General features: G+C 42.4%; 1 protein-coding gene across 1 annotated transcript in view; it reads left to right on the plus strand.

Moving 5' to 3' along the window:
* RNF180 (ring finger protein 180) overlaps positions 1-27,484 on the plus strand; it is a 99,889-nt gene that overhangs the window by 50,982 nt on the left and 21,423 nt on the right. Inside the window, exons 4-5 of the mRNA XM_072133702.1 lie at positions 15,392-15,487; positions 21,358-22,494. Coding sequence (XP_071989803.1) covers positions 15,392-15,487; positions 21,358-22,494 — 1,233 coding nt within the window. The remainder of the gene's footprint in view (positions 1-15,391; positions 15,488-21,357; positions 22,495-27,484) is intronic.

Here is a 27,484-nt window from a genome sequence, read left to right on the forward strand (position 1 = left end):
ACCAGTGCCATAGGTTCGCCATCACTGACATAGGGGATATTGCAGTGGTGAATCCTGCCTGGCAAGGCAGAAGTTAAGTATTTTGTATGATGCAAGATGCTATTGTCCAATGATCTGTGTTACATCCTGTCCTTTGTAAGCTGAGATGTGATTGGAGGAGCAGCCACCACCTGACCAAAGGGAGGTAATAAAACCCCCTGACCAGGAATGTTCTAGAGGAGTTAGAGATCTTCTTTCAGAGAGATTCTAGTGTAGGAGAATCCTAGAGTGAGTGAGTAATCTCTGTCTAGCCCATACCAGAGCAGGAAGAGCCTAGCCCCTGCCTCTGAAGAGTGGAGTCTAAGACTAGAGTTAGTATAGTGAGGAAAGGGGTATCATCTTACCTTTAAAGGTGATACCTGAAGCTCTACAGGACAAGCTGAAGCTTCCTACCAGGACACAGCTGCCTTCCCAGCCTGCCCTCTACATCCAGGCTGGTGAACTATCTCCTGAGGCTCCCTCCAACTCACATCTCAGCACTCTATCTACCTGTTAAAGACACGTTGCTGCGGTTCCTGCCGGTTCAAATAAAGAACTGTAAGTTGTTTTCTTCAACTTCTGTCTCCGTCTGGTCCCTGCTAATACGGCTGCCTTCATCACCAGCACCCTGTCCATCACACAGAGACTCACACTCGGGACATTAAGGGGTTGCCCCAGGGAGATCCGCTATAGCAGCCTCTCCCTCATCAGTTCTTGCCAACACCACCCTGCTGGAGACCTGCCAGGCTGTAGGACAGCCTTCCGGTTCCCCCGTACCAAGCACCGTGACAATAGCGTGCTTAGGCCGCAACCGCCAGCCACTCCGGTACCGCGGGCCCCGACTGTCTCCAGGCCTCACCTCAAAGGCCAGGCCCCGGTGGGGGATGTTGCATAAGCATATCTTTTCTTTCCATTTATACAGTTATCGGCTAGCAGACATTCTTAAACTCCTTGTGAGTGTGAACACTATACAAGCGGTCCCTTACTTAAGGACACCCGATTTACAGACAACCCATAGTTACAGACAGACCCCTCTGACCTCTGGTGAAGCTCTCTGAATGCTTTACTATAATCCTAGATTGCAACAATCAGCTGTAAGGTGTCTGTAATGAAGCTTTATTGATAATCCTTGGTCCCATTACAGCAAAAATGTTTAAACTCCAATTGTCACTTGGGCCAAATTTTTTTTTTTCTGGATCTACAATTATAAAATATACAGTTTCGATTTACATACAAATTCAACTTAAGAACAAACCTCCAGATCCTATCTTGTACGTAACCCGTGGACTGCCTGTATGTCTAGTTTTTTTAAGTCGCCTATTCGGTGATCATAGCACTCACTTGTTCGGAGACCTCAGGGCTGACATGCACGTTTCTCTGTCAGGGTTTTTTATGGGTTGTTTTTAGTGTCGTGGTGACCATACTATTGATATTTGTTGTTTATGTTAATAAAATATGTATCCTTGATAAATCAGTTTGTTATTTATGGCTATATGTCTTTACAAATTTTAGCATACAGTCTGTAGATAGGTACTTTTATATTTGGGTTTTGCAGGCCGTGCATTGAACGTTTAGGATCTGGTGAATTGGTATGCAGATCTTCGTCCTGCCACAATTCTGTCCCTGAGCTAATTGGGCAGTTCCTTAGACCTTATGATTCTCATTTGCTCTGACATATACTGTGAGCTGTGTGCCTTTCCTAATCCAATCAGTTTAATTAAACACAACTGGACTCCAATGATGGAATACAACCATATCAAAGAGGATCAGAAGGATATGGACAGCATGGGAGCTAATAATGAGTGTCTCAGCAAAGGGCCTGAATACTTATGACCATGTGATACTTTAATTTTTCTTGTTTAATAAATTAGCAAAATATCTACATGTCTGTTTTTTTTCTGTCAAGATGGGGTGCAGAATGAACATTAATGAGCAAGTAATTAAAATTGCTTCTTTGATCTTACCAATTGGTTGCAATGAAGCAAAGACTGAAAAAAATTAGTACCTACTGTCTCCCCTTGCATGCGCTTATGGATACGGTACCATTTACCTCTATGGGGGCTGTGCTATAGCTGCAAATTGTGTGTCTGTATCCTGGCCCCCAATATGCTAGTGTGCATAAGGACTAATGGGGACCAGTGTTTTATTCTTGCTCCATATTCCATTTGTGATCTAGCCTAGGCTGGAACGTATGCGCTGCAAGAGCACAGAGCCCTAGCCGAACAAGTATATTTACTTTTCGCCTGCATTATGAGTTTGCCCATATCATCTGCCCAATTGAGTCCTTAAATCCAAAGACCCCTAGATTCCCCTGGTCATATTAACTGTGGCATCTGAGAGGTTTTTGTATGACACAAAGTTACATTTTGCCATTTTGATGACTGTACATGTAACTCCTTTGTTTATCTGCACAGCAGGTTCCTAATACATCCCCAAAATCATTGTGTCTATATTCATATTAGTATTGGGTTATTGGGTATGATATAGGCTACAGTGCCTGAAATATCTATATTAGGTGTACAGTATTATGTATATGATTATTGGCTCCACATATATTAATAAAGAGCGGTAGATATTATTCTATACATCACTTCAGGGTTGTGTATATAACTCTAGGGGCTCCCCACAATATACAATCACTTGCAGTAGTATGTACAATTCTAGTTGGCCTCTACGTTGGTCGCTAATAGTTGCTACATGTGGAAACTTAAAAAAAAAAAAAAATTAAAAAAAAATATATATATATATTCAGGGAAGCATGGAGCTCCCAATGCCTAAATACAACATACTTATATTTTTTTCTTATTTTGCTTACTTTGCAGAGTATATAATTTCCTAAAATGAGTTACGGGAGCACAGCCATCCTTTTACGTTGCTGGAAATGTAGAAAGTTTGTGACAGATTCTGCATGTATCATCAACAACTCCGGTCAGTATTGGAGTCTCCACAATGTACTTGAGTGTTACACTCACCGGCCACTTTATTAGGTACACCTGTCCAACTGCTCGTTAACACTTAATTTCTAATCAGACAATCACATGGCGGCAACTCAGTGCATTTAGGCATGTAGACATGGTCAAGACAATCTCCTGCAGTTCAAACCGAGCATCAGTATGGGGAAGAAAGGTGATTTGATGCCTTTGAACGTGGCATGGTTGTTGGTGCCAGAAGGGCTGGTCTGAGTATTTCAGAAACTGCTGATCTACGGGGATTTTCACGCACAACCATCTCTAGGGTTTACAGAGAATGGTCCGAAAAAGAAAAAACATCCAGTGAGCGGCAGTTCTGTGGGCGGAAATGCCTTGTTGAGGTCAGAGGAGAATGGGCAGACTGGTTCGAGCTGATAGAAAGGCAACAGTGACTCAAATCACCACCCGTTACAACCAAGGTAGGCAGAAGAGCATCTCTGAACGCACAGTAGAAGAATTGAGGCAGTTCTGAAGGCAAAAGGGGGTCCAACCCGTTACTAGCATGGTGTACCTAATAAAGTGGCCGGTGAGTGTATAAGATATTGATTTGCTGATTTTTCTTACAGGTTATTTGTGTTGGTCCTCATGTACACAAACATATTATCGCCCGGGCTACATACAGCATAGAGACCGGTGCAGGAAGGGGGGGGGGGGGTTGCTCCTCACCCCTCTCCTTTGAAAGGCAATCAGCTCAATCATGGTGCGGTGAGACACCATGTGCCATAAACCTCTATGGGTGCCGTTATTTTGCAGCCGTATCACCGGCCCCCATACGTTTGTGAGCATGAGGCCTTACTCTATTTTATATAGGGATTGTAGTATTTACTCATTTATTATTCAAATAACCACTGTATAGTCCTTTGTGGGACCCTAAAGGGATCCCACCACCTCCTTAAGGCACAGCTGTCCTAAGAGTCTAGCACTGCACCCTGTACCTATGTATGCAAATTATTCACAATGGTGCACCCATGTCACCTCCCAGACCCCTACCTCCTCCTCCACATGTCCGCCCTCCTTATACATCCTGTGTAGACCTTTACGTTTTGTCCTAGACTCTCTTTAAAGGGATTTCCAAAGGGGACTGAGACAGGGATGGCAACAATAAAATTAAAAAGAACGCATACCTACCTGGTGCCAGTTTCCAGTTCGTACATTGTTCTGATACTCACAGTTTTTGGCTCTGTGCTAAGCTGACAGTTCATGGAAATAGACTTTGGGACGACAAAGGAAGTGGTGCCCAGTGGTAGAGGAAATAATGACCCCGTGGTCCATTGAGGCCGTTTATTGGCCGTAGCGAATCCCATGACCCCCTGGAACACCTGGAAGAGGGTAAGTATATATATATATTCTTTTTTTTTTGCCACAGGGTTTTCTAGATTTCCTGGAAACGCCCTTTAAAATCTTTTCAACAGAATAGTTGGGCGTCACATATCCATGATACTCTATCGATGTTAACGTGGAGCAGCAGTTGAGAACCAAAGTTCAGAGTTTCCAAACAATCAACATTTTAAAGGATTAATGAAAAATATAAAAATTTGGGGAATCTGCAACTTGCATACATGGATTGGTTACCTTTTAGACCCTAGCCCTTCGTTTTAGAACAAGTTTTGGTGTCTGTAGACTTTTACCTACCACCAGAGTTTGAAGTTTCTTCTAAAGTTACTTTTTTATATTCGGAGAACTTTTTTTTTTCTATTTTTATTTCAAGTTGCTTAGAACAAGAATAATTTTTCATATCTAGATAGGACATTGCCTTTGTGCATTTTATGTCACGGGCAAAGAGAAATATCGAAAGTTTGGATGCTTGCACAGAATAGAAAATCTGCAATGATCCTTGGTCCTCCGCTAATGAATATGTCCTGCTGAGCTAGGGAAATGCGTCGGAGGAGGACTGACAAGCTGCTTCCCCTACTGAGCGCTGTGAGATTCAAGGGTGCACTGGACCAGCTTTTCATTGTTAGGGTTTTTTTAGCAAGAAAAACTTTATCTTTATTCCATTTTGATTCGGAAGAACTTTTCATTTTCTAAGCATCCTTCGATAGATATTGTTAATGACGCACAGTGCCACCACGGGTGAAATCAAGCATTACACAGTACCCATTAAAACCAGTCCGGACTGACTCACATTAAAGGGGTTTTCCCTTGAATTTACGTTTGGCCCTATCTACTGATGCATCCATGTTCTTTCCTTGTTTAATGTTAATCATTTTGCTAAGGGGCAATGCTGGGCCATGCTGGATGGTACTAAGTGGCATAAAAAATAGTACAGGTGCTCCAGCAGCCACATCCCTGCCCCTGGTGCGCTGAAAAGCTAATTTGCATTAATGGGGTTTCCCCAAGAAATAAAATTCTCAAATCTCAATTCCCTAGTGATATTTACACAATAAAGATCATTTTAACCCCTTACTTTACAATTTTACTCAGCTTTTTTTTTTAGCTCCTATCACTCCCTAGGCTGGTCAGTGAAAAATCCCTGGGTGTGTGCAGGGACTCTCTAAGCAGGCACGTTATTATTCATCTAGTTCTGTGAGCACACAGTGTGGTAATATTATCAGGGTACAGGTGTATATACACTTTCATCTGGCTTCTGACAATGTACTGACATATAGAGAGAGATTGAGACGAATCAGAGATGATGAGATGCCTATTACACAGATGCTAACAGACTATTACACTGTCAGCTCTTCTACATCTCTGTTTTCATAGATATGTGCCTCCTTTCCCCTTCGCCCAGATAAGTTATCTGCCTGTAGATTGCAGCTTCTCTTTCCTCACAATGTGTTTGCTGGCAGGAAGTGATGAGTGTCTGAGCTCCATGCTGGACTGCAGGACCCTGACCCTAAAGTCAGAAGTTACAGGGTCGTGTCCAGGGGCAACCAAAATTGTGTGCAGCAGGACTGATAGAAATGGGTTAGAATTATATCTGTGAAATGCTGTGTTTTTATTAATAACAGTGAATTAGAGAATGTGTTATTTTATTATCCTGAGTACAAATAAGAAACTTGTCTTCGTGGGAATACCCCTTTAAAGCTGAAAACAGATCTTTTTTTTTTTTGGAAAAACGAATGCTGAAAAAAATAAAGATATGTCTAAAAAGCTTATAAAGTGCCTACACAATGCTAGTTTCCCTTGAAGAGTGATATGGGAGCTGGTAGAACCTATTCCCTATGAAAGGAAATCTCCCATCAAAATCCATCATGATAAACCAGGGACAATTACTCATATCCAGACACTGTGACTGTGGTAATCTTCTTATATTTGTTATCCATGACCTCCTTCCCTTTACAATCATATTTTTAAATTATGCTAATGAGCCAGAATGGGGGCATTAGCAGACTCTCTCTGTGCTGTAGCTTCACAGGCTGTTACACTGTGCAGGAGCACTCCTCCTTCTTACTGTGTGCTGAGCTTCCTTTTCTGCAGTGAGTTAGATCAGGCGGGAAGGGGGAATTGCTGAGGGAGAAGGTTGAGACAGTATGTGAAGCTGGAGCACAGAAGGGCTGTGTTAATGCTCCCTGAACCCTCCAGGCTCATTAGCATAATTTTTAAAAAGTTGAGAAGACGGAGTCGCGGGGGCAGGGAGAAGAAGCCTAAAGGTGAGTATAGGTTTTTTTTTTTTTTAGACTGATGGCGGATCATATAGGGGCATGGTATGGTGGGGGGTTTGTGGGTGCTGTGAGCCCCTCGGGGGCCGCCCTTTTGATTGGAAAACCAGGGGGCCCTTGAAAACACAGTGGCACTAGATCCCCCATTATGGTTGTCCTCACCACAGTCAACAAGGGGGTTGTCCAGGGGGAACTGTGTCATGATACCTTCTTCATCCAGTGGTCCCCTGGTCCGAAGAGTGGCCTCCTCGGACCACGGGACAACACAGGAAGTGAAGTCCCATGGAATACAGAAGTGACGCCCAGGGCTCTAGGAGGCCACTAATTAGATTAGGTGGGTCCTGTGTCCTACCAGAACTTCCATCTGTATGTTGACCTGTAAATCAGAAGTACTGTAGCCAGGAGCCGGAGTGGGAAAAGTGTTTTTCCTTTTTTCCACCCTGTCCACGGCCTCATGAGGATTTTCCATATTTGTGGAACACCCCTTTAATCACATATTTACCAGTTCCTCTAGAACAGGATACTCCTTTTGGCTATTTTTCACCTTCCTAATTTCCTTATTCATAGTGAAATACTACAATAGGCAGAGGGCCCTGACCCTAACTTTTCTGTTCAGAAGATGAAAGGACAAGTTAAAGAAATCATTAATAAAAGCACACGTTTCCGCATGATATTCGGCAGCAAGAGCCGCGGCACTTGCCACTGGTGAAATCCCGTCTTTCCATGATTACACAAGTATCTTCCTGTCATTTATTATGAACTTGAAGTGTGTGACCCTTCCGCGGGATTTCACGCCAACAAATTTGACTGGGAGCTAGAAAACCCTGCAGTTATTTAATGCATTAATGTTGTCCTTGTCACATGCCATTAAGCGGTGACACAATTACATTTGTATTAGCAGCGCACATTGCAAACAAGTGACGGTAGGCTGGAGAGTGTGATTTCATGGATGGGACAGGCACATAATCCACGGATATCGTCACCCCCCCCGGAACAATGAAATCTGTACTTAGGCTTTAATTTTTCTCATTATTTCTCTGCTTTCCTGGGGCGTCTTAATTTATTCATAGCAACTTTTCCATCGGAACAGATGTTTCAACATTTGTGGAAATCTACACTTTGACGGCAAGTGTTTTACTTGTTAGGTAAATCTGGAAAGGGCGATATCAAAAATTCCTATATGTTTTTGGCTCATGTAGGCATATAAATATGGAACACAGCAGCATAATGTTAATTTAAGGGTATCCACCTAATGGCAGCAGTTCTTTCGTGTCTAATCTCTCCACCGTGAATGTGAAGATGTTCTTATATTTGTTATACATAGACTCCTTCCTAAAATCAACTTTTAAAAAAAGTTAAACTAGTGAGGCAGACTGGCGTGTTACCAGAGCACCTCTGTGCTACAGATTCACATGCTGTTACACTGTCTCCCCTTCCCCTCAGTTCTCCACTCCTCTGTCTGATGTAATCTCAAGCAGTGGGAAGGGGTGGTGCTGCACAGTGTAAGAGCCTGTGAAGCTACAGCAGGTAGGGGCTCTGGTAATACCTACCAGAGCACTTCTGGCTCATTAGTATAATTTTAAAAGTTGATTTTAGGAAAGCTATGGAAAACAAATATGAAAATAGAAGATGACCACAGTCACTGTGCCTTGATCTATGAGTAAGTGATCCTGGTTTATGAAGCTTGATTTTGATTCCCTTAAAGTTCCCTTTAAGTTGGGGAGCGAAAATGGAATCTCAAAATGTAGAAAGGGCATCGGCCCTTTATGTGTGGGGGTGGGATATTAAGTACTGTAATTTACCTAATGGGGTTGAGGTCCACTGGTACCTCCAAAGATTATAAGAATGTGGGTCTCCTTACCCTAAATCATGGAGCTCAACCTGTTGTTCCACTTATTGGTGGAAATAAAGACTTCAGGACGGTCTTGACCTCCATTCCCCACTGCAGACTGTGCAGTTAGGGGACTGAAGCTGATCGTAGCATGCTTTCATACCAGAAGTTCTTAATGTAAAATTGATGATAAAAGTTGAAAATTTTAGATCAAATTTGGGACAATTTTTTTACCCTCTTGTTCTACTTTCTGAAAAAGTGGGCGTGTTTAAGGAGGAGCATTTTAGAAGGTAATGAAGCTTCCCACAGCCTCAAACTGGTAGCTGCTCCAGAATCGGTCACACAGGATTTGAAAACCTTGTAACCAATGAGAAATTATCGATAGTTGAATAGTTCCTTGCCTACCTAAATTAACCCTAATATATACTGTAACTGTTTTATCTAATGGCAGTCAGTGGGGCAGATTTACTTACCCGGTCCTGTCGCAATCCCCTGGTGCGTTGTCCGATGAGGGTTCTGGTCTGCCGCAATTCACTAAGATCGTGCGCCCGAGTTCCTGCATTCGTCGCTTCTGCGCCGAGGTCCGCCGGAGTTCACCTTCTTCTTCCCGGTGCTTGTAAGTGCGTGTCTTGCGACACGATTCTTAATGTTAAATCTTGCGCGTTGTCCCAATCCGTCGGGTTGTCCGGCCACGCCCCCTATTTCTGTTGCGTGCCAGCCGGCTCCAATACGCCGAAATCCGATTGCGTGCTCCAAAATCCCAGGACAATTCGCCGCAAAACGGAAATCAACGGGAAACCCGACAAAAAAGCTCCGTGGAGCCTTAGTAAATGAACCCCATTGTCTTGAAGGACCAGCTATGTTATGACAGCACAAGGATGCACTGGGGGATCATTGAAGTTACGTTCATTCTCTTTTGCCATAAATCTCAAAACTGTTGTGTGATGAACCCCCACTCTTGACTCCAGTCATGGGGTACACTTACGCTAGGGGGCCCTTAAATTTATAACATAAATCCCACCCAGCTATCCAATATGACATTTTTACGCTAGCGCTCTCCGCGCCCACACAGGCTGCCACCACCCACAATTTATTTATACTAAGAAGGCTGTAGGCACCTCAGTCGCACACACTCACACTGGTTAAATTTCAGTGACATGTTTTGCATTTAGCTATAAAAAATGGAAATCTGTATAAAATTTTGAAAAATTCTCCATTTTCAAAGTTAAAAATTTTTTGCTTTCCAGACAGATCGTCATATCACCCAAAAAAGCATGATAACAATCATTTACCAAATATCTGCCTCATGCTGGCATGATTCTATTTTTCTAGCATATTATGAGGCTTAAAACTTTATGTGAAAATTTGCACATTTTCATGAAAATCGCCAAAATTAAATTTTGAACTCCTAACCAATGTGTGATATATCAGTACATAACACGTCGGCTCCACCTGTATGGAGATGGCTAACGGCCTGAGCCCTCTCCATACAAGGTCGGCATTTGCTTCATATTGCTCCAGTGGTCCACCGGTCAGTGGTGGCATCGATCGCGGGTGTTAACCCTGTAAATGCCTGCAGCAAAGATGCCAGAGGCATTTAAATCCCAATGGCGTGTGGGCGTTGTCATCTTGAATTTGATCGCCGCCCCCTCCTGTGAAGTCATGTAGGAGCGGCGATCGGTTACGATGACAGCCTTGGGTCTTACAAAGACCCATGGCTTTCTGATTTTAACTCATTAATTACCATGTGTGATTTGCACATTGTAATAAATGATGTGGTAAATAGCCATATATTGCCATACTGTAGTATGGCATTATATGGTAGGATCAATCAGACAACCTAGGGTTAATGTACCCTAGGGGGACTGAAAAATAGTTTTTAAAAAAAAACTGCATTTGGAATTTGTTTCGAGCTTCCCAGTTCATGGCATGGAATATTAAAAGGGTTATCCGGGTATACAAATTTACTGATGTCCCGCGCCACGGTCAGTCTCATCTGTGCGCCGCTTTGTATACAGCTGCCGGAAGCTCCCATCCGACACCATCTCTCAGCGCTTACAATGCGGAGAGATAGGGACGGATGGGAGGAGCCGGCCACAGCGCGGACCGGAAGCTCCCTGTACACGGCTTCTGTGCCCCTGTAAACAAACGTGCACGGATCAACCGGACCGCGGCGCGGGACATCAGCGGCGCCAGAGGAGGTAAGTACACGTTTATTATTTTTAAATAGCCCGCCCCAGCCCGGCCATAACCAAATTTGCATACCCGGATAACCCCTTTAAATAATGTCACTATGAAGTGCAATTTGATACACAGAAAACAAGCCCTCATACAGATCATTACATGGAAAAACTAAAAAGTTATGGATTTTCGGAGGCGTAGAGTGAAAAATTAAAATGCGAAAACGAAAAATGGCCTGCTCGTTAAGGGGTTAAAGAAAATAGTTACCAAATAACCTTACAATGGTAAACAGTAGTTACAATTATTCGGCTGGGGAAACTCGGCAACAACGATGCGGGCAGCCTTCCAGGAAAGATTAACTTCCCAGGACTGACAATGAGTAGATGTTGGCATGCTGTTTAGAAATTTCTACCTAATGCCTTTTCTTTGTGAAGGAGTGGCTACACCTGTACCAAGGTGTGAGCTTTGGGCACATATCCCTAATTATGTCGTATCTTTTTCCTGGGGTTTCATAAGATATAGATATGCCCAGCACATTTACATTTACAAATCTAGCAATACCAAACGGCACTGTGCAGTATTTGGTAAATTGCTTAATATCTGTTCTGTTGGGTCTCAAAACAGCCCAAAAGGTATCTAAGGACCCTGATCATAGTTTTATCAACCAAGAATTGTCAAGGAATAGTTCCATGACAAGGCTGGATTTGAAGTACAGTATAGTTTTGCCATAACCCTAAACAGCCATTATAAGGATCATGGCAAATACACATATGGGAGCTGCCACAGCTTCTGCATTCATTAACATTTCCCCATTTATGGGCAGAGGAATCACAGAGGGGGCAGGATAAGCATAAGCCAATGTTGGTACCTAGCCGCATCTGCTAGGGTACTTAAAGGAAATCTACCACCAGGATGAAGGATTGTAAACTGGGCACACCAACATTCAGTGTTGGACTGGGTTTCCTTAGGCCCACTCTTCATTATCCCCCAGGAAATATACTCTACCAACCTCCAAATAGTTTTCTGATGGACCACTAGGGTTCAGTATTGGGTTGAGCGAGGGCCCACCGGAGGATCCTCTGGTACTCTGGTGGGCCAGTCTGACACTGCCGACATACTGGTGTTTACCCCCTCTGACCGGATCCGCTTTTCTTTTAGCTTCTTATGTACTTGTTTTTAGGAATAAAGGATTTAAAAATTATGCAAATGAGCCTGAAGGGCTCAGGGCTCAATTAACAGCTGTGGACCCCGCAGCCATTTTGACTCATTTGCATAATAAAAATAAGTGCATATGAATCTAAAGGAAGACTGGTTCCTGACAGAAGGGGCATACACCAGGATGTAAGTGTGCTTGGTTTACGATCCTATATCCTGGTGGTAGATTTCCTTTTAAGTCTCTTTCTACTGGATTACCCCCTAGTGGAGAAACTGCTCCTAAGAAGAATGCTGGTTGCTTGTCTGTAAATGCAAGTTACTGAAATAATATATGAGAGGATGTGGACCACAATCAATAAAAAATGTAGAACTTGTGTAATATTATCACATGCTGCATTTGCTGAAATGCACAAAAAGTTGCAGCTTTTCCACACCATTGTTTTAACTTTCCTTTTATTGAAGGATGGGTCAGATTGGTTGTGTTTGTGCCATGACTCCTGTGCTAAGTCCTGATTTTGCTGTGGCGGCAGAGCTTAACCTTTGCACTAAAAAGTTTCTACTGCTGTTTTTTTCCTGCAGCATGTGAATAGGCTTTGTATACATCCCATCCGCTACACTGTAATTGTACAGTACATCGCTGCAGCGACTACTCCGATTCTACTATCCAGCAGAGATTGTGGCCCATAGGTCTCCAGCTAAAGACGGGATAATAAGATATAATTTCTTTTAAAAGTTCAGAGGCGCAAGAAACACATGAAAGACCAACGTGTGAATATAAAATCATGTTTACCAAATCGTCTACACCAGTGGTCCCCAACCTTTTTCTGACCAGGGGACAGCAGTAAGCATAAATTTTCTGCAAGGACTGGATCTTATGTTGTTGTTTCAGAGCCAAAAATGTATCCCTGTGTGTCCGGCTTATATTGTCCCAATTCCTGAAGAAGCACCCATCCCAGCTTATATTGCCCTCTTTCCTGCAGCTGCCCTTTGTTTATAATACCCCCCTTTTCCAGCAGCTGCCCCTTGTTTATAGTACCCTCTTTCTTGCAGATGCCCCTTGTTTATATTACCCCCTCTACTGCAACATGTCCGCTGCTCATTCTCTCCTGTAGCTACAATATGCCCCCTGATTTATTGCCCCATTTCCTACAACATGCCCCCACTGCTACATATATATATTATACCCATGCCCCCTGCTTGTAATGTCCTCTTTAATGCAACATGTCCTATGTCCTATATTGTCCTATGTCCTGCAGCATACCTCAACCTGCTTCGTTATCCCCTTAATTATAGCCTGCTCCCTCCACTTCCATTGTCCCCTTTCCTGTATCTGACCCCCCACACAAAACCTCCCTTCCTTTTTGAAGTTGCAGCCAAACTATGTAAAACAATTTAACATTTCCAATACTTACCTTCCCAGTTCCTTTGCAGCAGTTTTCCCTTCCTTCACTTCTCTTCCACATTAATGCACGTTTTATTGTCTGCAGACGCAGTGTGATGACATGATCATGCCTGCCGGCAATAGAGCCTTGCATTGATGTGGGAGAGAAGTGAAGAAAGAGAAGACTGCTGCAGGGGAACTGGGAAGGTGAGTATTGGATTTTATTTTATTTTTTTTTACATGGCTCGGCTGTGGCCCAGGTGCTCCATGGCCCAGTCTTGGACTGCCGCCTGGCGGTTGTGGACCACTGATTTAAACCATTATAAAAATCTGCCTTTACAAAATACAGGCAGTCTCCAGGTTACAAACAAGATAGTCTGTAGTTTTGTACGGTAGTTAAATTTGTATCTTTTTGATCTCAGTGACAATTAGATTTTTTATATTTTGTGTTGTCTTAGTAACAAGGATTATTGATAAAGCTTCATTGTAAGCACCTTTTGTTAACTCTTTCAGTGAATCATTGGATCCTGGGGCTTAAGTATAGTAAATTACCAGCATCCATTTGTAACTAGGGGTGGTCATCTATAAGTATTAGACCCCTTAGGTCAGGTATGAAATCACCACCAAACCATGTAAGTCCGCTTTAGAAGCTGCAGAGGGAGAGTCACTTCAGACTAAATTCTTTAAGTTCTAGAATCATGGTTCTGGTGTAAGCATACAGAAGATCATCTCAATCTCATCTTTCTGATTACATTAGGCTTATGGTTCTGTGAGCTACAGAACTGGTGATCCAGACAGATAAAGAAAAACAAGTGAACTGGATCTGTATCTGCACCTTATACATATATCCAACTATGACTTTAGACATAGATCACAAAACCACAAGCCTCATGTGATCTAAAAGACGAGATTCTTATTCTTAATCTGATACCATGTTTTAGGTATTATAGAACCTTCAGCCTCTGAAACTGACTTATTTCAGGCAGATTTAACTCATGGACTCATGATCATGGATTGTGCTGCGATTCATTACGAGCGTGCGCCCGATATCCTGCATGTGTCGCTCCCGGCTCAGCTCAGCTGGAGTTCACCTTCTTCTTCCTGGTGCATGCAAGAGCATTGGTTGCGACACAATTTGAATATTAAATCCTCCGCTCAGTCCGAATCAGTTGGATCGTCCTACGGCACGTCCCCCGATTTCTGTCGCGTGAAAGCCGGAGCAATTGAGCCAAAATCTGATCCTTTGTAACTACCTGTCATTGCCGTGTGAAACCCGAAGATTTCTAAAATCCGACAAAAGTGCGTTCCACGGGACTCTTAGTAAATAAGCCCCACTATTTTTTAATTGCCAGGACCTGTTTTGTAGCAGGTGACCTTACCTCTGTTGCTGCCCCCTCTCCCCACCTTCCAGCAATGAGTGATGTCTGAGACAAGAGGCTCAACTCGCCTCACAGCCTTGTATATGCACCCAAATCCACCAACAAACTATCCGTGTGAGCCTCAATACCACACATTTTAGTGCTCTTTTATTCATCTTTGTGCCTAGTTGTGTATTGTAGACTCATGTCTGTTTCCCTTTTGAAATGCATTGTTTTTGTTAGCGTAGGGACAATTCTTTCCCCTGAATAGAGGTTGTCATGATTCCTTTAGTGACCCCACAAAGCAGCCGCTTCCTCCTATCAACCACTGATCTGATCCGATCGCTGGCCTAAAAAAGCAGCTCTTTTCTCTATTTATAATGTCAAAACTTGTGTTATTTCTCTTTATTCCCTCTAATTGACATTGAGCTGCGGCACCCTCCACCTTCGGCGTCCCTCCGTATAATATATGAATGACACACATAATAAGATGTAATTAGAGCAGTACTGTTACCATTGTAAATGGCAATTATGTAAAAAAAATTATATTAATTATATCCTTTTTCTATAAATTGCACAAAATAAGACAAGCAAACCTTTTCATCACACTCCGACCCGTGCCTACCCCTCTCCCGGATTCTTATCCCTTCTTGTTTCATATCTCAAGAACCGCAAATCCATCTCTAATTAGGTTTAACGTCAGAACTTCTCTCAGAACACAAAAAGAAAATTAGAAAAATAAAGACTTTCGGGATTAGACAGCCTGGCATGCTTATCTCTAAAGTACTTAATTATGTGATGTGGCTTTGATAGGAACTTGTAGTTTTCAGCGTTGCTTTATTTTACTGCATCAAAAAGAAGTTGGGTTTTTTTTCTATTTTTTTTTATTCCAGGGAATTTTGAAACCATCCACCTGTCAGGAGAACTGTAACATATGGCACCTGGAAGCTGAAGCAAGTCCAAACTGGGTAAAGAAAGAGATAGAAAAGGTAGTTTATAGCTTTATTTATTTTAACCTTAAAGGGAACCTTCCTCCAACTCTTCACCCCCCCCCCATACTATAATATATTCATGGATTCCGGCACAGTTGGAATTTTTCTGTAGCCTCTGATATTCCTGAGCAATCAGTGCCATAGGAAGCACCATATATGCTAATTAGGCTCTCCCAGGGTTTCAGCAGGACCACCAACCTGACTGTGAATAGCCTAAATGACGTACTGGATAATGAAAATCGCCCCTATAATAGCTCAGGATTGATGGACTTATGAGAAAAATTCCAGCTTTGCTCGAATCCTTGAACCGAAAGGGGTGAACCTTGTAAAAAGTCCTTTTTTACTCAAACTTGACCACCCAGTGGCCCAGAAATATCATTGTGTGTGCACAAGTTTTCTGTCTACTTTTGCATGAAAAAAGTGTCTTTGGAACGTGCACATGTTTTTACTAAAGAACATCTACCATCACGTTTCACTATAGTAGATGTCCAAACTTACCTGCTCTTACTAAAGTAGTGCTACCCCAGATGTAGCAGTATTAAACTGCTAGCGTTATTGAAACCCTCCGATAACAGACACTCCTGCAAAGTACAAAAGGAACGCTGTATCACACTCAAAGGGGGCGATCCGGGGCACTGCCTCTTCCCTGGACCACCCTGCCCATTCCATGGGCCGGCGATAACTGCCGCGCTTCATGCGCCAGTCGCCGCCTCCTAGTCCCATCCCCTCATGAACACGTCGGACAGCTCCTAGTGCTTTTTATGAGTGACAGGTCCTCTTTAAAGGATGACTAGAAGTTTGGATATCTACCATCCATAAACCTGATGGTACATGTCTTTTTAGTGCTTGAGCCACTTTTGTGCTGCGTTTGCATTTTGTCCAACACTTTGGAAAACTGCACTTAACGAGGTGTGGTGGTGAATGTTCCTAGTTTGTGCAAAAAAAATAGAAATGTAGAAATTTTTGCTAATTTATGAAACGAGAAAAACTGAAATATCACATGGTCATAAGTATTCAGCCCCTTTGCTGTAACACTCAACAGCTATAAGAATATTGTGCAAAATCATATGAGTACAGTAGAAAATCAGTAGAAATGGGTTATACACAAATCTGGTAATTTCCACAAATTAACATGGAAAATAGCATTTGGGTGAACACATCATCCTGTGAATCCTAATATTAAAATCTGAAAGTTTCGGGGCAAAAGGTAGCAAAAACCATCACAAACTACATATATGGTACTGACATATTCAACGTCTCACTCTAGATAAACATCATACAAAATTGGGTATAAGACCCTGATAGAGGAGGGAACCTCAAGCGAGGAAGGAGCCGCCACATATGGAGTCAGCAGAGATTCATACCACCTATCCCAAATTTTGTTGAATTTATCAGAGCAGGATCTATGTTTGTACATGATTGGTATAAATGGAATGATGGAATTCACAGGCTTCTTCCATTAGATCACACCAGGAGGATGAGCGTCCCATACCTCTTCATCCCAAAGGCCAAAGAGGCAAACTTTAGGGTCAAGTGGAATAGATTATTCCTATTTATCTGAAAGAACTTCCAAAACCTCTGTCCAGAAATATTGTAGTAGGGGACAGTCCCATATCCTATGCCAAAATGTGGCTGGAATAAGCCTTTGTAAGGTGTACGCCCCATTTTATACATCCTGACCAGGGTCAGGTAAAATTGGTACGTAATATATAATTGAAACTATCTATGATTTACTACTGGTGAGACATACCCATGCAACTCTAACAATCCAGCTCCTCCTTGCTTAGAGACGGCAACAAAGTCTTCCACTCTTGTACCTTGGGACCTAATGACTCCAATCAGGGGACATTTAGACAACATAGTTGACATGTTTGGAAATTGCGTTTGCAGCATATGTCACAATTGGAAAAACCTGAAAAAAACCTGTAAAAACTCTGACTTAAGACCTCATACTTTGTTAATACCTGTTCATAGAATAAAATCGAAATGCCAACCCAGATGTCTAATATGGTCCGTACCCCATGGGCTGGCCAGAATCTGGGCAGCATCATGCTATGGGTACAGGGACTGGTTGCAATTGAAGTAAAGATTAAAGTATAGAGATAACCTGGATGAAAACCTCTTCCAGAGCTCTGGACCTCAGACTGGGCCGAAGGTTCACCTTCCAACAAGACAATGGCCCTAAGCACACAGCTAAAATAACAAAGCAGAGGCTTCAGAACATCTCTGGGACCATTCCTGACTGGCCCAGCCAGAGCCCGGACCTAAACCGAGCATCTCTGGAGAGACTTATAATGGCTTCCACCAACGTTCACCATCCAACCTGAGGGAACTGGAGAGGACCTGCAAGGAAGAGGCAGAGGATCCCCAAATGAGAAACTTTCTCAAGAAGTCTCCTGGCTGCACCAGCTCCAAAGCTGCTTCTACTCTATAACGGAGCAAAGGGGCTGAATACTTATCACCGGGGGCTGAATACTTGCGGCCAGTTTCTCTTGATTAATGAATTAGCAAAAATATCTACATTTCATTTTATCTCTGTCAGGATGGGGGCACAGTGTACAATAATGAGCAAAAAAAAGAACTTTTTTGATTTTACCAATTGCCTGCAATGAAACAAAGAGGGAAAAATTTAAGGGGGCCTGGATACTTTTTGCACCCACTGTACCTACATTACTTTCTTTCATTCCCACGTTTAACACCCAAAATAACTTTTTTTATTTTATTTTAACATTTGTTGATTTTCAATTAGTCCAGTGTCACATATAAGCTCTGCAAAACTGTTTGAGATGTCTCTATCATTAAAGCTTTTTCCAGCCTGGTCATTAAAAGACACCTGTCATCAGGTCTGTGTCACTTGTCCTGTCACCTCTACCTGTTGGAGCAGCTCACAAGGATCCCATCCCAACCTTTATCTAGTCAATTCATACATTAATCATTATAAAATCATCTATTCTTCCTTATGTAAATGAGGCTAGTCACATGGTCAGAGGCAGTCATGTCACTCCTGTTCCCCCTCCCCTCTCCTCCCCCTGCTCATGTCTGTGTGTAATGTATAGTAAAGTATTGTTAGTGTCTGTGCTTTATCTGCTGACATGCTGCATCCTCCTAATACACAGAGACACAGACATCAGCTACACAAGTACCTGACATGTTCTGCTATTACATGGCTGCCTGAAGCTGTTGTATCTCTCCTATACACACACACAGGCTGCAGGGGGCGCCAGCACCAGGAAGCACATGGAGGAGCCATTACACCATTATACAGGCTGTCCATTATACAGGCTCATGTGTATGGAAGTATCTTATATACACACACAGGCTGCAGGGGGCGCCAGCACCAGGAAGCACATGGTGGAGCCATGGTAGTTTATGAAAATATATTTAGATTAGGGGGTTATTTTGCATGACGGGTTCTCTTTAAGCGATTAAAGAGGAAGTTTAACAACCTCCACTAACTCTGCGTCCTTTATTAGCTGTTCTTCCAATGGTTTGTGAAATTTCTCAAGCCCCAATCATTCCTTATCTCCCTAAGGCCCCTTTAGGTGCACAATTTTTAGTTCTTTTCGGACACAGAGCAGCCGCAACACAAAACTGGCGCAGACACTTTATAAATACAACAGATTGCACGTTCTTTCTAGAGCAAAGTCAGACAGAAAACTGGCGCAAACACTTTAATTCTGGGCCATTGTCTGCCTTCCCTAAAGTATTGTGCATTTGGAGGCAGCTATGAGTCACTGTATAGGACCACCCACGGCACTACACAAAACTAAATATCATTCTGCCCGTGAACGCTTTGGCTGCTTATATACAACCTGCTAAGATCCTCTTGCTCTATAACATGGTGATAGGAAATTATGTGCATTTTGCTGAGATCCTCCTGCTATATAACAATTTACCTGTTGCACTATTCACAATCTGCTCAGCCAACTCTATATTACACTGCCTGCCTAACACTATGCACAATCTGCTTACATCCTCTTGCTTGATATATACTTCCTGCAGATAGGACACTGTGTACAATTTGCTCAGCTCCTCCTGCTCTATAACAGGCTGCTTGCTGATAGGACACTATGTACAATCTGCTCATCTCCTCCTACTCTATAACATGCTGCCTGCAGATAGGACACTATACATTCTGCTCAGCTCCTCCTGCTCTATAACATGCAGCCTGCAGATAGGACACTATGTACATTCTGCTCAGCGCCTCCTGCTCTATAACAGGCTGCCTGCAGATTGGACACTATGTACAATCTGCTTAGCACCTTCTGCTCTACAACATGCTGCATCTGACACTGCATTTTCATGATTATAGGTTCCCTTTAAGTAGCAATTTTTGTTCTTCATTTTATTTTTGGCTAGATAGTAAGGCAGTTGTCACAGAATAATGAAATTCTCTGCTGAAAGACAACCCCGTTCACTTGTTGTTTAGGCCAAAGTAAATGGCAGCCTTTATTCTGCTGATGGATTGACAGGCCAATGGATGTGAATTCCCTGCAGCTTATTGTCTTATCTGATCCCACAATAAACCATCCTAGAGACGAGGAATAAATTATACATGAACCAGGGCTCCACTTCACTATTCACTCTAATATTTACACACACTGATATTTTCCATTGAAATAACACATTCTAGTATATACATTACATCTGCATACTACAAAATACAAAAAGTCAAGATGCTTGAAGGCCATGTCTGAATCATATACATTTTAGTTATTCTCATGCAAAGAGGTAGATATGAAAAAGAACATAAGGTGAGTTTTGTTATTGAACATTGAAAAATTATATTTTTAACAAAACACTTATGGGAAATATAGTATATTTTCTTCTTATTCTAACCTATATGATGAAATGTAGGTGGACACTGAGGTGCCAAATTACATAGAAGTCTATGCAGAGGGGAGGGGGAGCAGTGAGCCACAGCAGCTAGGTATATGGAGGGGGAGCAGTGAGTCACAGCAGCTAGGTATATGGAGGGGGAGCAGTGAGTCACAGCAGCTAGGTATATGGAGGGGGAGCAGTGAGTCACAGCAGCTAGGTATATGGAGGGGGAGCAGTGAGTCACAGCAGCTAGGTCTCCATCCAGCAGCAAATAAAGGACTGCAAACTAGAGGTACAGACAGTAGAGGGGAAATGTGCTGGAAACTTAAGATCAGACAAGTCACATAATGACCAAATACAATGACACTCCTTATGTACACACACGGTCTGATTACAAGATCTCACAATCCATTACATTTTGTATAGTGCTCATATCCTCACAAGAATTGCACAATTGTATTTAACTTAGTAAATCTTTCCAAAATAGTATAAGAATTCTGGAACATTTCACTTTCTTGTCACCTGGAAACTTCTGATCCTCCTACAACATGAAGTTTTCTGATACCGCACTTTAAATTACATCTTATTTTTATGGTTGTGAAATTTTAGGCCCCTTGCCATATGAGGATGTAAGCCCAATGTATTGGTTATAGATTAGTATTGGCCATTTTGGTCATTGATTTGATCCTGCTATATAAGAACCGAGGGTCATTGTATGGCTTGATAGTCCCATGACTACTCCATTGTCTCCAATGTTGAAGGACATATATTCTGCATATTGCACCGTAGGGCCTTTGTATAGAATATCTTTATCTTATTGTAGAACGTGGCATTATTCTCACATTGTATTGCTTTTTCCAGGAGCATCCATGTGGCTAAGTCTTTCTCTTTTTAAAGCTTATTGAAAAGTGAGTAGTTTGCTGACTAGTCGTATTTCACATAAAGCTTGTCAGGAAAGAGGATCCTTTTGTGGTGAAACAAAGCATCAGTGCAGGACTATTGTGTCATAGCAGAGGATGATCTGCCCAACTCTTCCTTACTTTCAGGAACACTGGACAAGCGGGAAGCTGTACTGTCCATATTGCAGAACGCGTCTCGGGGCTTTTAACTTTGTTGACAGCACCAAATGTTCTTGCGGCAGGCTCGCAGCCGTACGACTCTGCAAAAGCAAAATTGATGTGGACATTGCTGTGAAAACACCGTGCCAAGCTCCGTCTGCTTACAAGTTGTCGACACGTTATGACAAGAAATTCAGACATGGGATGGCAGAATATCACCACAGAAACTGGATCACGGACAGATATGTGGCAGTCCCTGGAACATTAGTGGATGCGCTGTGTCTTGAGATGCCCGAATATGACAAGTGCTTTGAGCAACGTGGTAAAAAACCTTGTATCACCTTCAGTGTTAAGAAACAGAACTCAGTGTTAAGAGACGGAACAGCAAATGGTAGTAGAAATGTGCTCCACAAGAAGTCAAGTAGCTTCGACTTGGACACTACAGAAATTCTACCTCTGAGATCCTGCAGAAACAATAAAGAGACCTTTACCATAAAACCAAGACCATCCGAAAGTCCATTGTCTAGCTCAGATAGTTCTAGCTGGAATAATACATACAACATCGACCATACATTGGACGTTCCACCAAGATCTGCTCAACGAAGGTCAAGAGTTTCAGAAACATGTTACAACACAGCAAGTCCTGGTGTTTCACATCTTGAGCAAAGTACTGGCCAGTCTTTGCCTGAAGAGACCATCCCTACTGTATGGTCAAACAATAAAGAGACCTTTATCTTAAAACCAAGACCATCAGAAGGTCCATTATCAGGCTCAGACAGTTCTAGGAGTGATAATACGTACAACATTGGACATACATTGGACATTACACCAAGATCTGCTCAACCAAGGTTAAGAGTTTCCGAAACGAATCACAACCGAGCAGGTTCTGGTTTTTCACGTCTTCAGCAAAACATTGGTCAGACTTTGCCTGAAGAGCCCATCCCTACTGTACTGTCAACAACTAGAGAAGAGAGTGTCATGACCCCAGTAGAGGTTCCTCAACAGATTACTCAGCCACTACTCCCTTCTGCTAACCAACGCTTAAACAAGAGGGAAATCAACAGACTAAAGAACCTGAGAAGAAAGCAGAAGAGGCGGGAGAAGTGGCTACTTGGTCAGAAACAGGTAAGCAATGCTCAAAACGAGTAAATTTGCTGTAAACTCGAGGGGTGGGTTGATACTTCCTACTATTTATCAGTTATAGTATTTTGCTTTAAATATTATCACTTCAGTAATAGCAATGCACAACCTTATTGACATCAAATAACTAAGTGCTACAGAGCGGCCATTGTAATATATGGACATCTCAAGATAACCATAGCGTCCACTACTGTAACAGAGCAGCTCCGTATTCTGCAGCATAGAGAGGGTTCAAAGGTCAGTGAGATGAAATCCTCCGGTGCTATGACACTCGCTCTGTGTCATGGGGGGGAGCTGATTAGGGTTATAGTCGGCCAACTTCTACTGTTCAACCTTTCAGATGACATGGCTGTTATGACCTGTAGGGGGATCTGTACTCCAATTTGTAAATTGGAGCTGTCTCCCATCTTTGTTGCTGTTTATGGTGGTTGAACAGCTGTGAAAATAGTTGTGAAGGAGCAGTACCACTGTGGCCATTTATTTTTCAGGATCCCCCTCCCCCCAGACCACTTGGTCACTGCCATATTGATCGTATAAGAAGGTGTCCCATTGCTAGCCATGGCTCATGCCAACAAATTCTGCTCCAGCTGCAAACATGACCTGCAGAGTACAGTGCTGAGCAACCAGACATACAGGTGATATTTAGCTTCATCTGTTTATTCTCCAAACACCATACATCTCTGTTGTGTGTAAATCTTGGCATGTAGGAAGTAATTAATATTTTAGTACATTGTGAAAAAAGCTTGCTGGGGAATCATCTCAAGTAGTCATTTTTTTATTGCTATTTTTTTTATAAAACGATTATAAAATTCAGGAGCTTGGGAAAGTTGGGTGCAGCCTGGCTGCACTACATAAACACATTACTTTCACATGCCTGAACTGTCCAGACAGGACTAATCAACCTGAGCTGGGTGACTCATACACAACAGCTAGGGGATTGTGCAGCAATTGATTACTCCTGTCTGTCAGGGACAACACAGTGATGACCTAATTTCAGCTTATGCTGGGCAGGACAAGCCTGGAGCAGTGCATAATTGGGGTGAGGAGAGCACCGGGGCAGCCATAGGAGCGAAAGAGCCTCATTATCATAATTTTATAATAGTTTTTTCAGCAAAACCACTCTATTCAGAGATTAAACAAGATATGTTTCTCAAGGTATTATTAAGGTATGTTTGGTTCAGAATGCATAAAAGAAAATGGTAGAGTTCCTTGAAATTACTAGTCCCCTCAGCTAGGGTATGAAATGTCTTTTATGGAATTCCCTCTTTTACCTATGAAAAGTAGCAGAGAAGAGTCACTTGAGATAAAAGACTGTAGTGAGAGTGCCAAGTTCTATAGTATCTGGAAATGTGTCATATTAGAGATAAGAATTAGTGTTTATTAGACGCGAACCGCAAATTGCCTCTCAAAAGCCGCCCCCTTTAACACCTGCAATCAGTGCTGGCATTAGTCTGCCGGTTTGTTTAAACTCCTACGATCAGTGCTTGCAGGGGTGTTACGGGTGGAGGTTTGGGTCCAAGATTTGAGATCTGAAAGATTTGACTTTTGTCGTTACTTCTTATACTCGCCTCTCTCAAGCCATGATGCGGCATCTCCATGTGCCTGCTACAGGAGATGTTGCAGGTTGTAGCAGACTCGCGCCAGTTGAGGTCACATCATCGCCGGCCTCTGTACACAAATGGAAGTCGGATGTAGCCAGCCGCGCTGCAGGTTATCAGAGATTTGAGTATAAGTGGTTTATTATTTTTACAGCCCCCTCCCCCCCCAACATAAATAAAAAATTTTAAGATGTTGGCTCCATGTGTTCACCCTTTAGTCAGGTTATCTCTGACTGCAGGGTTACAGCCACACACAGGAGCCATATCCATCATAAGACAGCAAGAGCTTCAGCATCATATTACTGGAGATACTCATGGGCCTGGTCTTTATTGTATAGATAGGTGGGTACACCTGAAAGCCTTACACTTAGCAGAGGTTATTTGGGGTACTGCCGCTCTGTCCCGTTCATATGACTTAGGGCTGGTGCTGCTGAGAAGTGGATTCCTGTCTAGGTATAGGTCAACTATACTGTCATATAGGATATTAATTTAAGAGAAGATACACCAATTCCTAGCACCGTACTTTCCAATGTACCAGCATCACCTGAATGTGTGGGCATTTCCCCCTATGTCTGTCTTTATATTTCTGTTTCTATAATGTATATAGATGCTGAGGTGACATGGACACACATGATGCTCTGCATTCTCATCTGCATTATACATCTCACAAGTCTGTGTGACATGTTTATTTATTAACAGCAGAGGGCAGCAGAGTTCATGCTTCAAAAGCCATAAATATCCCTGAGATCCGTTCTCTCCAGTCTGTGAAATCTTAGCATTATTCCAATTAAGAATGTCACTTAGGAAAAACAAGACGGTCATTTATAATAAATCAAAAAAAGAAATGTGTTTGAAATTCTATTTTTATTTCATAACTATCAATAATCTACATTTTTAACATTTGTACAGAGATCCATAACAATAAAATTCCACATGGCGCTAAAGCTACAAACTCCATAAGACATGCAAGATTGTCCTATGGTTGTCCTGTGCAGGCTCCAGATCCTTTAACCCCTTTGTGACCAAGAGTCATTAGGTGTCTGAATGTTCAGGTCAGTTTTTGCAGTTCGATTCTGCTCTTCGGAATTGCTTTACAGATCTTACAGATCTGGGGCGCATTGAAAATAGAGTATAGCAGAGAGATCATTCTCATTACGAGACAGTGGTTTACCTCCGCACGTCAGGTGCCTACAAATGGGTGATATCCTGCAAAAGTCCCTCGGTTCTAGTCCTGGAGGATAAGCAGCGTTATGAAAAAGGGGAAACAATGGAGAAGGATAAGTTTGCAATTTATGTTGAAATGTAAGAGAGCGCCAAACTTTTAAGGAGTGAAGTGAGAAGGGGGAAAGGGTCTGTAATAAGGTTGGATTGGACCTGTCATCCAGCACAGGCTTGGTAGTGCGAATGGGTGGATTAGCTAGGATTCAAGCAATATCCGTCTGGGTGCGTTTTTGGGAGCGGCAGGCAATAGAGGTAAATTGGGCTACTTGAGCCGCTTTATAGTAAAGGGCGAAATTGGGAAGTGATATACCACCCAGGCTTTTATGTTTGAACATGGTAGATAGTGCAAGGCGTGGGCGTTTGTTGTTCCATACAAATTTGGAGATATGGGAGTGGATAAGCTTGAATGTTTTTACAGGGATTAAAATGGGTATGGGTCGAAAAAAAAAATATAAAAACTGTCGTAGAGTCACCATTTTTATTTTAGAGTGGGCTTCAACCATTTGCAGATCATAACAATTTTAATTTTTTTTTTTTCATGACGTGTGAGGCTTGAAATTGTTGGAATAATTTTTATTAATAACAACCTTTTTATATAGAATTAGCAGACCAATAACAAAAAAAATGTGAAAAAAAATTTCAGTTTCCCATTAGATTATTTTTAATAAGCAGTAAAATTATAAAGTTTTATCAAAATATGTTATATGTACAGTGTCACATCACAATTTTCGAGAATCAGATACAGAGGCAGAGGGTGCATGTCTTTTTTCAAAGTGTCTTCTACAGCTCCTTATGCTTTCTGCCTTAAGATGACAGGCTGGAGAGGGCTCACTTGAAACGGTCATATTTCTACTTACTTCTACTGTGGCACCTAGATGCACAATGCTGGTGTCCTATTAAAGAGGAGAATCTTTTTAATAGTTACAGTTAGGAATTAAGGTCTGTTTAAAAAAAAAAAAAAAAACTTTAACATTGGCTATCTCTGATTTTAAAGGAAAGATTCTCCCCTTTAATATGACACCAGAATTGTGTTTTAGCTGCCATTATTCAGGAGATATTCAGAGTCAGACACTGTCATGATGTGTATATACGTGGTATATAAACGGGGCATGTAGAAATAGGATGTACATAGCCGTATTTAAATAATTTTCTATTCATTTTTTTTTATCAGATATTCATTACACATAGTAAAGAGAAGCAATTCCATTTTAAATGTTATAGTATTTCAGTAGCCACAGCGAAACAGAGCCTTATCAGTACAGCAGACTGCCACCAACCCTCATCTGATATAAGCCCAGTCCATATTGGGTCCGAAGTCCACCCGGTAGCATATTTATAACCAAAACCCAGATGTGGGAATTCGTGGATCAAAAGAACAACGCAGGTTAAACTTGTATATACTTATATATTAAATTGCCTTATGGGAACTCTAGACAAAAATATTTACAATATAGATATATACAGTTAGGCCACATTCACACGATGTATGCCTGCCATAGCGTAGTACGGCGGGCATACATCGGCGCTGCGGAGAGGAGCAGGGGATGAGCACTGTTCACCCCCGCCCCTCTCCATAGGGAGATACAGTGCACGGCGCCGTATCAGGGGAAAAGATAGGACATGTCCTATCTTTCCCCGGGCTACAGAGCGGTACGGTGCCGCACATGTGCTGCACCGTACCGCTCCCGTATAGGGCCGTGAGCCCATAGAAGTGTATGGGGGACGTATGTCGGCCGTACATACGTCGGCCGTATATACGTCCCCCATACATGTGTGTGAATGTAGCCTTAGATTGTAAGTGGAGTAGTACAATTATTAGTAATTTGGTGAGTTAGTTACCTTGTGCTGGACTAAAGGGGAAAAAGGTTAGTTCACACTTGAAGATCATTCTTGCTTTTGATGTGATTGCAAATAATTCCCCCAGGCAAAGACGATGGGCATAAGGGGTGACTTGCTTGTATTAACCGGTTCGCGACCGGCTAGCCCTCTCCATAGCCGGTAAGTCTTTGCTGCATATTGCTAGCTCCGATCGCGGGCGTTTTCACAGCGATGGCTGCCGGCAAAGCTGCCGGCAGCCTCAAACAGATAGCGGCGCATGGGCGCCACCATCTTACCTGGGATCGCCGCTCCCCGTGACGTCATCGGGGGGCGGCGAT

The sequence above is a fragment of the Engystomops pustulosus genome, chromosome 1, assembly GCF_040894005.1.
Source record: "Engystomops pustulosus chromosome 1, aEngPut4.maternal, whole genome shotgun sequence".
Classification (NCBI taxonomy): domain Eukaryota; kingdom Metazoa; phylum Chordata; class Amphibia; order Anura; family Leptodactylidae; genus Engystomops; species Engystomops pustulosus.